At 35.7% G+C, this 15,350-nt stretch overlaps 1 protein-coding gene across 1 annotated transcript in view; it reads left to right on the top strand.

Moving 5' to 3' along the window:
* The window catches only part of FH (fumarate hydratase), a 33,180-nt gene extending 28,416 nt beyond the window's left edge, over positions 1-4,764 (top strand). Inside the window, exons 8-10 of the mRNA XM_037822021.1 lie at positions 14-141; positions 2,034-2,187; positions 4,575-4,764. Of these exons, the coding sequence (XP_037677949.1) occupies positions 14-141; positions 2,034-2,187; positions 4,575-4,717 (425 nt within the window). The 3' untranslated portion in view covers positions 4,718-4,764. The remainder of the gene's footprint in view (positions 1-13; positions 142-2,033; positions 2,188-4,574) is intronic.
* The last annotated feature ends 10,586 nt before the right edge of the window (positions 4,765-15,350 follow it).

Genomic DNA, 15,350 nt, shown 5'->3' with positions numbered 1-15,350 from the left:
TGGTGATTTGAAGGAAAGGTGAATCCTACCCAGTGTGAAGCGATGACTATGGTCGCAGCTCAGGTGATGGGGAATCACGTCGCTGTTACTGTTGGAGGCAGCAGTGGACATTTTGAGTTGAATGTTTTCAAGCCAATGATGGTAAGCTTTAAATTTGATTTTTAATGTTTTTAACTGTGAAGGTTAATTCTCTTGGTTTTTGTTTCTAGAGATTCTATATTAGGTACTTGGATGACATCAATAGCGATTGGAAGTCAAGCATTTATTTGATGTTAGATGATTAACCCTGAATATTTAACTAGGTGACTCAAGTTATTTGATGGTTTACTATTTTCAATAGAAAGAAAAATTCTAGAAGGTGTCCTTCACCCATAGGAATGCTAGTGGCTAGAAATAAGTTCAAGTCTCCTCATATTTAAAAAAAAAAAAAAAAAAAAGAGCCCTTCAACCTTATCTCCCCAGGCTGTTTTTTCTTCTTTCCCTCAAATTCAGTCTTCTTAAAAGAATAATCCTTTCTTATTTTCATTCACACTAAAGTCACTATAGTCTGGCTTCAGGCTCCACTGCTTGTGCCTGAATTGGTCACAGTCATTAGTGACTTCCTGAATCCAGTAGACCCTCCACAGTTCTTCTCTTACTAACATCTGATGCTGACTGTTCCCTCCTTAAACATTCTTCATCCTTGGTTTCTTCAGCGCTTTCTCCCTACTTTTCCTGTCATCTCTCAGGCTTTCTTTCATTGGTTTTACCCCTTCCACATATCTAAAACATTATTCTGTGCGCTGAAACTGTTCTTTTTCCTTCATCTTTATGAAGATGGGATCAAGATGGCATTATCGTTCCTCCAGTTTCCCCTGTAACAAATAATGGAGTTATCATCATTTGAAGTCATTTATTTATCCAAAGCATTATATCTAAAATATATTAGAGGCTCATTTCTACTTGGTATCTGCTGTAAAGTCTGATTTTAATATGATAAGAACATGCAAGTGACAAATATTAAGTTTATTTATTCACTGTATTCATCAAATATTTATTAACTACTACTAAGTACCAGACACTGTGCTGTGTGCTCGTGATAGAACAGTGAACAATAGAGATGTTATTTTGCCTTCATGGAATGAATATTCTAGTGGAAATTAAAAAGAAGACATGCCAAAGCAGAACTCAGATGTATGAACTTTTGCTTTCAGGTCACACTCCAAACATTTGGCACTAGTTGTTTGGCAATTAGAGGTATATGACAATAAATGCCTTATCTTTTTAAAAAGAAATCTGTTATTTTTTGCCTTTATAAGAACTAAATCAAGATAATGAACATCAGCCTTATAATGAAGATATCAATATGAAATTAAATCTTAAAGTTCTGTGCCTTCTGTTAGGTGTAGAGTTGTCAGACTTGGGTTTTAGACTAAAAGAGATTAGGCTGTGGGTGTATCTTAATAAATATTGGGAATGTTATCTAAAAAGGGAAGAAAATGCCTCATGCATTTTATCCCATCTTTAAATATTGCATGAAAAGTTATTTTAATGTGACTGTGGAATATTTTAGTTTCATTAAGCGTAAAAAACTTAGTGGCTATTAAGAACTGGGAAACTCTGACGTTATTAATTGCCCCCAAACACATGCTGAATTTTCTAACCTCTTCATCTTGGTTATCTTGTCTGGAAGATTCTTTTTGAGTCTGGCTATCTAAGTCCTCTCCATCAAATAGCACTTTACCAATTCCTACAGTTGGAATTAGTTTCTCTTTCTCTATGCTTTTTAAAAACACTTCATACTTCTATGTTAGAACTCCGCACAGGCTGTCTTGTATTTTGGTTATTTGTATTTCTTTTCACCACTTACGGATTTCTGTGCTCTCAAATCTTTGCAATTTATTTCACATTTGTTCTCTTGTATAGTAGTGCTTTACAATTTGTAGGAGCACAATGTGTCTATTGAATTATATATTCATTCATGAACCCTCAAAAATATGTTATTGGAAAGAAAAATGTTAGTCTTAGTAAGTACCTCTCTCTGTCTCTTATAGATTAAGAATGTGTTACATTCAGCAAGACTGCTGGGGGATGCTTCAGTTTCTTTCACAGAAAACTGTGTGGTGGGAATCCAGGCCAACACAGAAAGGATCAACAAGCTAATGAATGAGTCTTTAATGTTGGTGACAGCTCTCAATCCTCATATAGGTAAGGGCTTAAGGAATAAGAATGTCATTTTGAATATAAGATTAAAAAGCTGAAAAACTTGAAAGAGACCATTGGATCAGTGTGTGGACAGCAAATTCTTTTTGGACATTTTCTCAGTGAAATCCCTTATTTGAAATTGTGCTCAATGATACTATATTTATTTATAACTTTTATGGAGTCCTAGTTCTATCAAAAACCTGCTTGATTATGCTTCGTTTTATTTGAAGTGTTGTAGTAATTTCAGAAGTAGTAGTTCAAACTTATTTTAATCTTAATGAAATTCAGATTCTTGATATTCTATGCACATGCTTGTGGGAGGTCATTTATAAGACCTCACAGTTGACAGTGTCACTAGGTGGCACTGGCTGATTAGCAACACAGAATTCATTTTTCTGCCTTCTCTTGATGCTCTACAACACTCTGCTTTTGTCTTTTTATTCAATTCAGAAATGGAAAATTACCAAATAAAACAAGAGTCAAAGATTATGGGGAAATGGGGTGGGGGGGATGCAAATATTTTGTCTAAAACTATGCTTTTTGTATTCCAGCCTCTTCTAAAAATTGTGACTATTTCATTATATAAATCAGAGATATAGTCTTGGATTGTAAACTGACCATAGTGATTCCCATTAAAGAAATGTTTGTGGGTTTTGAGGCATTCATTGCATTCTGTTATGATGTGTTAAAAGCCTTGTTCCCCTTCTCACTGCTGGAGCTGAGGGTGTTAACATATTCTTTGATTTTCTGTTTTAGAACAAATTATGATGCAGTTATTTGGCATGATATGTTTTCTGCTTTAAAACATTCTTCTGTAATCATGAACTTTCAAAGCAGATTTTATGTATTTGACTTCACATCAAGCTATCACTTCAGTTTTGTAAAATTAGAACTCATGAGACTTGCTTTGGGTATCTCTGAGCCCAATAGGATGTCTGTTCTTTGGTATAGAATTGGCATTGGTCATGATATTTTGATCCATTTAAAATTACTGTATATCAGCATTCAGTTGGAGAAATACCAGGGGGAACCCAAAGGCTCACATGAGAAATGTTTCATTGAATCCGTACTTCAGAACTTGTTGCCAAAACGGAGGTGTCCTATAAAGCTGGATGGTTAATGAATCTTTTTTTGGAATCAATTTAATGTTAGGTAAAAAGCATTTCATCAGAGACCTTACAAGGATAAAATGGAAAAACATTACTGGTTGACCGATCATTAGACTTGTCACCCCTCAAATCATGTATATGCCTCTGTGTCCTCATTATGTAACAGACTGATTGTTAATAGTGTTTTGTAGGAGTTGAAGTGATATCTTCAGAAGAGAGCAGAAAGTGCATAATATATAACATCGATCCCAAAAGTTTAACCTGAAAATTCTGTCTAAAAGTTACTTTGTTCAGTAAATGCTCTTTTCAGCATGTTGAGCATTCACAAATTCAGTCAAATAATAAAATTAACTACATTTATAATTTCTTTTATAGATGGTTAATAATTGCATACTGACTTACAACATCTTGTCTAATAGGTGATCAGATTGACTCAATAGGCTGCTTCTCTTTGGTAATCTTCCCCTGAGCTTGCTTTTTTCCCTGCCTCATTTATTTCATTTTCAATTTTTCTGTTCTTTTTTTTTTTTTTTTGCCTCTAACTTTAAAAAAACTAATGTTCAGCCAACTTGTGGAACTGCCTGGCTCCCCCCTCATCTTTATTAATTTAATTTATTAATTTAAAAGGCAAGAAATAACTCTGAAGTAAACAGTACACCTATGATGTTTTATTCTTGTAATGTCTGGGAAGAGGCCAGTGTATGGAGACACTGCAGCAGAGAGCTGATTAGAGTAGAGCTGTTGGAAGCAGCTCTGAAGGTGCATCTCTCCCAAGAACTCTGATTGCTTTCCTCTCATTGCATCAGGGCTCCTTTTCTCTCCTCATGTCTCAGTGCCAGTCACCACAGTTTCCAGTCATGCAATACTATATTTTCAGTGTAGCATGTAACTTGTTAATGCTTTGTTAGAAAGAAAATTATTTTCTTGTTAAACATGTTTGAAACATTCCAAATTTACCTCCTGGTATATTTTTATATTTTGGTGCTAGTTTTCTTTTTTTTTTTTTTCCCCTGTGAAAATACTGTGAGTTGGTAGACAATTTCAATTTAGGAACAAATCTGTTATAGAAAGTGAGGTATGTTTAAGTCTGTATTGTTTAAGAAAAATAAGGTTTTATTACATATAAAAATGATAATTATCAAGATAGTCACTGCTAAGATTAAAAAATATCACTTAAGAAACCTGTAGGATCAGTATCAAGTACACAATAATGATCACCTTTTGGTTAGAAAACCAAATTTCACTGCTAACTCCTATGTCTTATTTTTATTTTTACTTTAGGGTATGACAAGGCAGCAAAGATTGCTAAGACAGCACACAAAAATGGATCAACATTAAAGGAGACTGCTATTGAACTTGGCTATCTCACAGCAGAGCAGTTTGATGAATGGGTGAAACCTAAGGACATGTTGGGTCCAAAGTGAAGTAAACAAGTGTAAAATAAAATAATTGTATAAAATCAACAAGAAAACATTTTTCTTTTGTTGATTGCATTACAGTAGAATCTGTGATTTGTGTGGTGTGTGTTTATAACCTCATATGTCTTATAAAAGAGCTATATCAGGTTTTAAAGGATTTTAATTTTTTAGGTTTTTGGTGTTTTAAACAAATCCCCTGCCTCTATGTGAAAAAGTACTACTTGTTATCTTATTCCCAAATCACATCCTTGGCCATCTTTTCCTTTCCTGTGATTGGGGGACATAAGCTAACAAGCACCTGCCCTTCTGAGTGGGGATGTGTGTGTTTGTGTGTATGTGTGTGTGCATGTAAAGAGGATAGATAGGTAAGAAAAATTAGGACATATATATCGTGCCCTAATTATATTTACACACACACCTCCTGACCTTATTTGAATTATAGAAAGATTGGAAAGATGGGGTCAAGAAATATAGGACATGGTTTACAAAGGACAGGGGAACAGGTTTGAAATTTGGAAGGAAAGGTAGGATATCATGAAAGTGAATCTTGCCTACCATCTCACTGTGCACCATTGCAAAGATTTTTTAGCGGTAATTTGTTTGAAACAACCTCCAAAAGTGTTACTGGAGTTCCCGTTCTCGCCGAGGAAGATGTTACTGGAGCTCTGTTCCAGCCTTGCTGACTTATCGCAAGAAAAAATTCATGGACGAGACAAGAAGATGTAAGCAAGTAATAACGTTTATTGAAAAGAAAGAGAAAGTACAAGCTCAAGGGGTGAGTGGAGGTGTTCTCAAGGGGGAGACGCACCCAGGTTGTTTGGCACAAGGGTGTTTAACAGATTAAACAAAGGGAGGTGGGGTTTGTTCTCTCCAGATGCCCCCACCCCACGCCCCAGTCTGCAATATGTTTTTCCTAACTTAATCTGCCTCAAGAAGATTTCAATTAGTAGTTCTTGGGAGATCTAGGCTAGGTTGATCTAAACCTGAAGCTAAAGGATTTATATAAAATATAGACAGCCTCTACTGTGTGAGGAGTTTAAAATAGGCATTTAGTTTCTTCTTTTTTCCTGCATCTATGCAATTCATAAGTAGCAGAATTATCAAGAGAGAAATTTCTTCCAGCTAACGCATCTCATCATTAAGTAGTGGTGCCATGTCAGACAAGTTACGAAGAAAATGGGATACTTAGCCTAATATTTATTCTTGGAAACATCAACACCAACTCCCTTTGATAGTTTGAAAGTTATAAATTTTTAAAGCTTAGGTAAAACAAAAAACCTAGAGATACTGAGATGTAAGATGAAATCATATTCCTATAGCTAATCTCTTAATCCTGAGTAGTTACTTTTTTTTTTTTTAATTATAAAAAGGGTTTCAAACCTTTTTCAAGGAACTGTAAAGCCTATAGGAGTTACATTTTTGCCCATGTCAACCCTGTATTTGCCAGTATTTTGCAGATACTGATGGTGTGATGCTTACACAATTTTCTTTAAAACAAAGCATGCTTTCCAAACTTAGTCCATTTTGTTAAAAAAATATTTTTATTGGGGAAAAATCAAAATGAAATCAATTAGATGGCTTAGCAGTGCCTGAAATCCAACAAACTGGCAGCTCTGGACTTTGGAACCATGTATCTGGGAACCGTATACTGGGATGTTGAATATTTTGCCTAAGTATGTATATTCAATCTAAATAGGCTGTCATAAGAAGGATCAAATAGTGACTTAACCACTTAAGTAATAAAGATAACAGCAGATCAAGTTCCTAATCTCCAACAGTCTGCATAGGTAGCTAATACATTCTAGTGTATAAACTGACACTGAATCCTTTTGAGTTGACAATCACCTTTGTGTGGTATTAATGAGGTATAACTGCCTTATGATGTAATTTTGTATAAGGCTTTTGGAATTCGCTGTTGGAGGGTTGTACTGAAATCATTGTACTTTGATGATTCTCCACAAAGGGCAGTTTTGCTCACCCCCTGCTCCAGGGCACATTTGGCAATTTCTAGAGACATTTTTGATGTCATAACTAGGGAGGGTGTACTAACATCTAGTGAGTAGAAGCCCCAACAATTTTCCAGCATAAAATGTCAACTTGAGAAACTCAAGTATGCTTGAAACTGAAAATATATCTCTCGAAGTGCTCCCTATTCAGTTACGCTTTACTACTTGTGTTTTTCTTCTCCTGGAGTTGCAGTGACTTTTTAGCAATTGAAACTGGGAGCTGTCTTAGATGTGAGCATGAACAGGAAAATGTTAATGAAACATTAAGCAATTGCTGTGCTCATGCCTTGGGATGACCTATTCTCAGCAATGTGTCCAAAATTTGTGTTGATAAACATGATGAGTGTCAAGGTCCCGCAAAAATGTCAGGTAAATATGTTTAAGATAGAAACAAAAGCAATCCACTGATACCTGTGAATAAATACGAAGCAGAACTACAGGCTTTGTGAGCAAACAAATTTCAGAGGAAGAAAGAGGATTTATGAAGGGATTAGTCTGTAACTAACCCCAACTCGACACACAGAAGCAGCAGGGCAATTCACAGAGAGCCACTGGCCAAACATACTCATCTTATAGCTGTTTAGTTTGGATGACAGACAAATATATATTCACAAAAACATATGAGGATTTTTCATATTCAAAAATATTTTTCAAGAGCATGTTCTTGAACATGGCTATGTTATGCCTCTCTTCCTCTTCAACTTTTTGTTTCACAGCTATGGCAGTAGGAAATTGAGAAAGTAATATTTCTAAAAAAGATATAAAATCTATTAAAACTGGTAAACCAAAACTAATTAGCTGATTTTTCAGCAATTGATATAGAGCTTCTATCTGCGATTACTCTTGGTACATATTCACATAATTTGATCATTTTTTTTAGTATTGTCTTCCCTAATAAGATATCACTGGCAGTTTTCTGAAGAATGTATTTTTTTTCCCCAGTAGGGTCTTATTATTTTCAATTTTCACATATAATTGCCAACAATCATCTTTAAAATTGCATTTTATGGTTAATATTTGAAACCTTCAACTGACTCTTCTCTGTGAATTATAATATTTTTAATTGAGCAATTAATCTCTCTACAGTTGCTAATGTATGTGATATGCTCAGAGTTTCATCAGGAGATTTTTCTCAAAAGTTGAGATATTCCAATTAAATCTTATGCATGATCTGAGCTCTCATTTAATTTGTTTAGTCTTCCTTTGTTTTTGTTGGGACAAATTTCATTATCTTCCTGTTGGCAAATTTTATTTTCAATCATTGCAATTCAATAAAAAAAACTAAAAAACCTGAAGTTTTTGGTGCTCTATTCATCAACTAATTTGATTCAAGTTTTGGACTGTATTGGTGTCCTATAGATACTGTACCAAATTACTACAAATTGGTGGTTTAAAACAACAGAAATTTATTCTCACAGTTCTGGAGTCCAGGAGTCTGAAATCAGTTTGGGCCCAAATCAAGGCATCCAGGGAATTATACTTGCTTGGGAGGCTCTTAGGGAGATTGTATTCCTTGGCTCTTCCATTTTCTTGTGGCTGCCAGAATTCCTGGGCTTGTGGCTTTTTCTCTAATCTCTGACCTTGTGGTCACATTGCCTTCTCGCCTTCTGCCTGTGTCAAATCTGCCTTCCTCTCATAGAGGCCTACCAGAAAATGCAAAATAATCTTCCCAGCTCAAGATCCTTGACTTAATCACTTCTGCATAGTCCTTTTCTGCCATATAGGGTAATGCTCACAGATTCCAGGGATCAGGCCTTAGATAACTCTAAGAGCCATTATTTAGTCGACCACACCAAACAATATTGAACAAAATGCAATTAAAATTTACGAGACTCATTCGCAAAAAATTCAGTTCCATTGTAGGACACTTAACGAAGATTTGTGAAGTAATTCTTCAAAAGCTTGAATCATTTAGAAGCTAGGCAGCAAAGAGCAAAAAATGTGAAATATCAACCTAACTTGTTCTGCTTCAACAATGATTTCATCACATTTTTTGATTCAGTTACTCTAAAGTTGCATATAAAAATACTTAATATATTGACAATGTAAGCTATTTCAACTGGGGAAACATCACAGATTGTTTGAATTGTGTTTGCACTACAACAAATTTCAAGTACACTTCTGCTCCACAGGTTTCTTAAATTAGTAAAAACATTATTTTTATCACAACACTGTGCTCCCCCAAAATATGTACCCATAATGCCACAGGATCAAATAATTTTATCTTCAATGATGAAATTTTTAATAGAATGTTCAAGAATATTCAATAATATTTTACCTTCAACATCTTCAACAAAAAGGTTTTCTACTTGTTACTGGAAATAACTGATTTTCTATTTGAAATATCTGATGACTGATATAAAGTTGGCAACATTTAACTGTGCTTATGTAAATGAACCCAAAGCAGTAATAACTATGACTTGGGTTTTGTATGTGTTCAAAAAAAATTGCAAGCAGCAACAAGTGAAATTAATATGGAAGAATAGTCATTTGACCTAAATGAAAAAAAGCCTGCTTCACATGATATGTAAATTCACTTTCTGCAGCTGCATATTTTAAATTATCTTCAGGCACAGTGTTCTCAGAATAAGAAACATTTTTTTTTTTTAATTAGAGAAGTTGTAGGTTCACAGAAAAATCATGCAGAATATACAGAGTTCCTATATGCCCCCTCACATACTCACATTTTTCCCTATTAACACTGCATTAGGGTCATACATTTGTTACAAGTGATGAAACAATGTTATTATAATTATACTATTAATAATAGTCCAAAGTTTACATTATGGTTCACTGTTTGTGTTGTACAGTTCTATATGCTTTTAAAGTTTTTATTCTAGTAACTTATGTATACCCTAAAAGTTCCCCTTTTAAACCATATTCAAATATATAATTCAATGGTGTTAATTACATTCACAAGGTTGTGCTACCATCACCACCATCCATTATCAAAAATTTTCCTTTACCCCTACAGAAACTCTGTACAAATGCAGCTTGACTCTCCATTCCCTACACCCACCTTGAACCTAGAAACTTGTTTTCCAGTTTCTGACTCAATTTACCTATATTAATTATTTCATATCTGTGATATTATAAAATATTTGTCCTTTTGTATCTGGCTTATTTCATTCAACGTGATGTCTTCAGAATTCATCCATGTTGTCACATGTATCAGAAATTCATTCCTTCTCACAGCTGAGTAATATTCCATTGTGTGTCTATACCATATTTTGTTAAACCGTTCATCTGTTAATGGGCACTTGGGTTGCTTCCATCTTTTATCAATTGTGAAAAATATCACCATGAACACTGGTGTACAAATACCTGTTCAAGTCCCTGCCCTCAATTCTTTGGGGTATACACCTAGAAGTGAGATTGCCAGGCCATATGGGAATTCTATGCTTAACTTTCTGAGCAACTGCCAAATTGCCCTCCACAGAGAATGCACCGTTTTACATTCTCACCAACAAAGAATGAGTGTTCCTGCTTCTCCATATCCTCTCCAACACTAGTAATTTTCTGTTTTTTTTTTTAATAGCAGCCATTCCAGTGTGTGTGAACTGGTATCTCACTGCAGTTTTGATTTGCATTTCCCTTATGGCTAATGTTGTTGAGACTCTTTTCATGTGCCTTTGGGCCATTTGTTTATCTTCTTTGGGGAAATGTCTATTCCAGTGTTTTGCCCCTTTTTAAATTGGGTTGTTTGTCTTTCTGTCATTGAGATGTAGGACTTCTTTATATATTCAAGACATTAACACCTTATGGGGTATGTGGTTTCCACATATTTTCTCCCATTCCGTAGGTTGTCTTTTTTTTTTTTTTTTTTTTAATCTTCATTTTATTGAGATATATTCACATACCACGCAGTCATACAAAACAAATCGTACTTTCGATTGTTTACAGTACCATTACATAGTGGTACATTCATCACCCAAATCAATCCCTGACACCTTCATTAGCACACACACAAGAATAACAAGAATAATAATTAGAGTCAAAAAGAGCAATTGAAGTAAAAAAGAACACTGGGTACCTTTGTCTGTTTATTTCCTTCCCCTATTTTTCTACTCATCCATCCATAAACTAGACAAAGTGGAGTGTGGTCCTTATGGCTTTCCCAATCCCATTGTCACCCCTCATAAGCTACATTTTTATACAACTGTCTTCGAGATTCATGGGTTCTGGGTTGTAGTTTGATAGTTTCAGGTATCCACCACCAGCTACCCCAATTCTTTAGAACCTAAAAAGGGTTGTCTAAAGTGTGCATAAGAGTGCCCACCAGAGTGACCTCTCGGCTCCTTTTGGAATCTCTCTGCCACTGAAGCTTAATTCATTTCATTTCACATCCCCCTTTTGGTCAAGAAGATGTTCTCTGTCCCACGATGCCAGGTCTACATTCCTCCCCGGGAGTCATATTCCACGTTGCCAGGGAGATTCACTCCCCTGGGTGTCTGATCCCACGTAGGGGGGAGGGCAGTGATTTCACCTTTCAAGTTGGCTTAGCTAGAGAGACAGGGCCACATCTGAGCAACAAAGAGGCATTCAGGAGGAGGCTCTTAGGCACAACCATAGGGAGGCCTAGCCTCTCCTTTGCAGCAACCGTCTTCCCAAGGGTAAAACCTGTGGTAGAGGGCTCAACCCATCAAACCACCAGTCCCCTATGTCTGTGGTCATGTTAGCAACCATGGAGCTGGGGTAGGCCAATATCCCTGCATTCTCCACAGGCTCCTCAAGGGGCACTACATCTTTTTTTTTCCCTTGTTTTTTTTTTTTTTTTTTTTTTTTTTTTAACTTTCCCTTCTTTTTTAAATCAACTGTATGAAAAAAAAGTTAAAAAGAAAACAAACATACAATAAAAGAACATTTCAAAGAGACCATAACAAGGGAGTAAGAAAAAGACAACTAACCTAAGATAACTGCTTAACTTCCAACATGTTCCTACTTTACCCCAAGAAAGTTACCTAATATAGCAACATTTCTGTGAACTTGTTCCTACTATATCCGTCAGAAATTAACAGACCATAGTCATTCCTGGGCATCCCCAGAACGTTAAATAGCTTATCTGTTCTTCTTGGATTATTGTTCCCCCTTCCTTAATTGCCCTCTATTGCTAGTTCCCCTACATTCTACATTATAAACCATTTGTTTTACATTTGTCAAAGTTCACATTAGTGGTAGCATATAATATTTCTCTTTTTGTGCCTGGCTTATTTCGCTCAGCATTATGTCTTCAAGGTTCATCCATGTTGTCATATGTTTCACCAGATCGTTCCTTCTTACTGCCGCGTAGTATTCCATCGTGTGTATATACCACATTTTATTTATCCACTCATCTGTTGAAGGACATTTGGGTTGTTTCCATCTCTTGGCAATTGTGAATAATGCTGCTATGAACATGGGTGTGCAGATATCTGTTCGTGTCACTGCTTTCCGATCTTCCGGGTATATACCGAGAAGTGCAATCGCTGGATCGAATGGTAACTCTATATCTAGTTTTCTAAGGAACTGCCAGACTGACTTCCAGAGTGGCTGAACCATTATACAGTCCCACCAACAATGAATAAGAGTTCCAATTTCTCCACATCCCCTCCAGCATTTGTAGTTTCCTGTTTGTTTAATGGTAGCCATTCTAATCGGTGTTAGATGGTATCTCATTGTGGTCTTAATTTGCATCTCTCTAATGCTAGTGAAGCTGAACATTTTTTCCTGTGTTTCTTGGCCATTTGTATTTCCTCTTCAGAGAACTGTCTTTTCATATCTTTTGCCCATTTTATAATTGGGCCGACTGTACTATTGTCATTGAGTTGTAGGATTTCTTTATATATGCAAGATATCAGTCTTTTGTCAGATACATGGTTTCCAAAATTTTTTTCCCATTGAGTTGGCTGCCTCTTTACCTTTTTGAGAAATTCCTTTGAGGTGCAGAAACTTCTAAGCTTGAGGAGTTCCCATTTATCTATTTTTTCTTTTGTTGCTTGTGCTTTGGGTGTAAAGTCTAGGAAGTGGCCGCCTAATACAAGGTCTTGAAGATGTTTTCCTACATTATCTTCTAGGAGTTTTATGGTACTTTCTTTTATATTGAGATCTTTGGTCCATTTTGAGTTAATTTTTGTGTAGGGGGTGAGGTAGGGGTCCTCTTTCATTCTTTTGTATATGGATATCCAACTCTCCCAGCCCCATTTGTTGAAAAGACCATTATGACTCAGGTCAGTGACTTTGGGGGCCTTATCAAAGATCAGTCGGCCATAGATCTGAGGGTCTATCTCTGAATTCTCAATTCGATTCCATTGATCTATATGTCTATCTTTGTGCCAGTACCATGCTGTTTTGGCAAATGTGGCTTTATAATAAGCTTCAAAGTCAGGGAGTGTAAGTCCTCCCACTTCGTTTTTCATTTTTAGAGTGTCTTTAGCCATTCGAGGCATCTTCCCTTTCCAAATAAATTTGATAAGTAGCTTTTCCAAGTCTGCAAAGTAGGTTGTTGGAATTTTGATTGGGATTGCATTGAATCTGTAGATGAGTTTGGGTAGAATTGACATCTTAATGACATTTAGTCTTCCTATCCATGAACATGGAATATTTTTCCATCTTTTAAGGTCCCCTTCTATTTCTTTTAGTAGAGTTATGTAGTTTTCTTTGTATCGGTCTTTTAGATCTTTGGTTAAGTTTATTCCTAGGTACTTGATTTTTTTAGTTGCTATTGAAAATGGTATCTTTTTCTTGAGTGTCTCTTCAGTTTGTTCATTTCTAGCATATAGAAACATTACTGACTTATGTGCATTAACCTTGTATCCCGCTACTTTGCTAAATTTGTTTATTAGCTCTAGTAGCTGTATCGTCGATTTCTCAGGGTTTTCTAGATATAAGATCATATCATCTGCAAACAATGACAGTTTTACTTCTTCTTTTCCAATTTGGATGCCTTTTATTTCTTTGTCTTGCCGGATTGCCCTGGCTAGCACTTCCAGCACAATGTTGAATAACAGTGGTGACAGCGGGCATCCTTGTCTTGTTCCTGATCTTAGAGGGAAGGCTTTCAGTCTCTCACCATTGAGTACTATGCTGGCTGTGGGTTTTTCATATATGCTCTTTATCATGTTGAGGAAGTTTCCTTCAATTCCTACCTTTTGAAGTGTTTTTATCAAAAAGGGATGTTGGATTTTGTCAAATGCTTTTTCAGCATCTATTGAGATGATCAATTGATTTTTCCCTTTTGACTTGTTAATGTGTTGTAATACATTGATTGATTTTCTTATGTTGAACCATCCTTGCATGCCTGGAATAAACCCCACTTGGTCATGGTGTATGATTTTTTTAATGTGTCTTTGGATTCGATTTGCAAGTATTTTGTTGAGGATTTTTGCATCTATATTCATTAGGGAGATTGGACGGTAGTTTTCCTTTTTTGTAGTATCTTTGCCTGGTTTTGGTATTAGATTGATGTTAGCTTCATAAAATGAGTTAGGTAGTGTTCCATTTTCTTCAGTGCTTTGAAAGAGTTTGAGTAAGATTGGTGTCAGTTCTTTCTGGAAAGTTTGGTAGAATTCCCCTGTGAAGCCATCTGGCCCTGGGCATTTATTTGTGGGAAGATTTTTGATGACTGATTGGATGTCTTTGCTTGTGATGGGGTGGTTGAGGTCTTCTATTTCTTCTCTAGTCAGTCTAGGTTGTTCATATGTTTCCAGGAAATTGTCCATTTCCTCTACATTATCCAGTTTGTTGCCATACAGTTGTTCATAGTATCCTCTTATAATTTTTTTAATTTCTTCAGTATCTGCAGTTATGTCACCATTTTCATTCATTATTTTGTTTATATGGGTCTTCTCTCTTTTTGATTTTGTCAGTCTAGCTAGGGGCTTGTCAATCTTGTTGATCTTCTCAAAGAACCAACTTTTGGTGATATTTATCCTCTCTATTGTTTTTTTGTTCTCTATGTCATTTATTTCTGCTTTAATCCTTGTTATTTCTTTTCTTCTACTTGGTTTAGGATTGGTTTGCTGTTCATTTTCTAGCTTCTTCAGTTGATCCATTAGTTCTTTGATTTTGGCTCTTTCTTCCTTTTTAATATATGCGTTTAGTGCTATAAATTTCCCCCTTAGCACTGCTTTTGCTGCATCCCATAGGTTTTGGTATGTTGTGTTCTCATTTTCATTCGTCTCTATATATTTAGCAATTTCTCTTGCTATTTCTTCTTTAACCCACTGATTGTTTAGGAGTGTGTTGTTTAACCTCCAGGTATTTGTGAATTTTCTAAGTCTCTGATGGTTATTGACTTCTAATTGTATTCCATTGTGGTCAGAGAATGTGATTTGAATAATTTCAATCTTTTTAAATTTATTGAGGCTTGTTTTATGTCCCAGCATATGATCTATTCTGGAGAAAGTTCCGTGAGCACTAGAAAAGTATGTGTATCCTGGTGATTTGGGATGTAATGTCCTGTATATGTCTGTTAAATCTAATTCATTTATCAGATTGTTTAGCTTTTCCATTTCCTTATTGGTCTTCTGTCTGGTTGATCTATCTATAGGAGAGAGTGATGTGTTGAAGTCTCCCACAATTATTGTGGAAACATCAATTGCTTCCTTTAGTTTTGCCAGTGTTTCTTTCATGTATTTTGTGGCACCTTGATTGGG

The sequence above is a fragment of the Choloepus didactylus genome, chromosome 2, assembly GCF_015220235.1.
Source record: "Choloepus didactylus isolate mChoDid1 chromosome 2, mChoDid1.pri, whole genome shotgun sequence".
Classification (NCBI taxonomy): Eukaryota; Metazoa; Chordata; class Mammalia; order Pilosa; family Megalonychidae; genus Choloepus; species Choloepus didactylus.
This window is presented reverse-complemented; position numbering and strand designations above follow the sequence as displayed.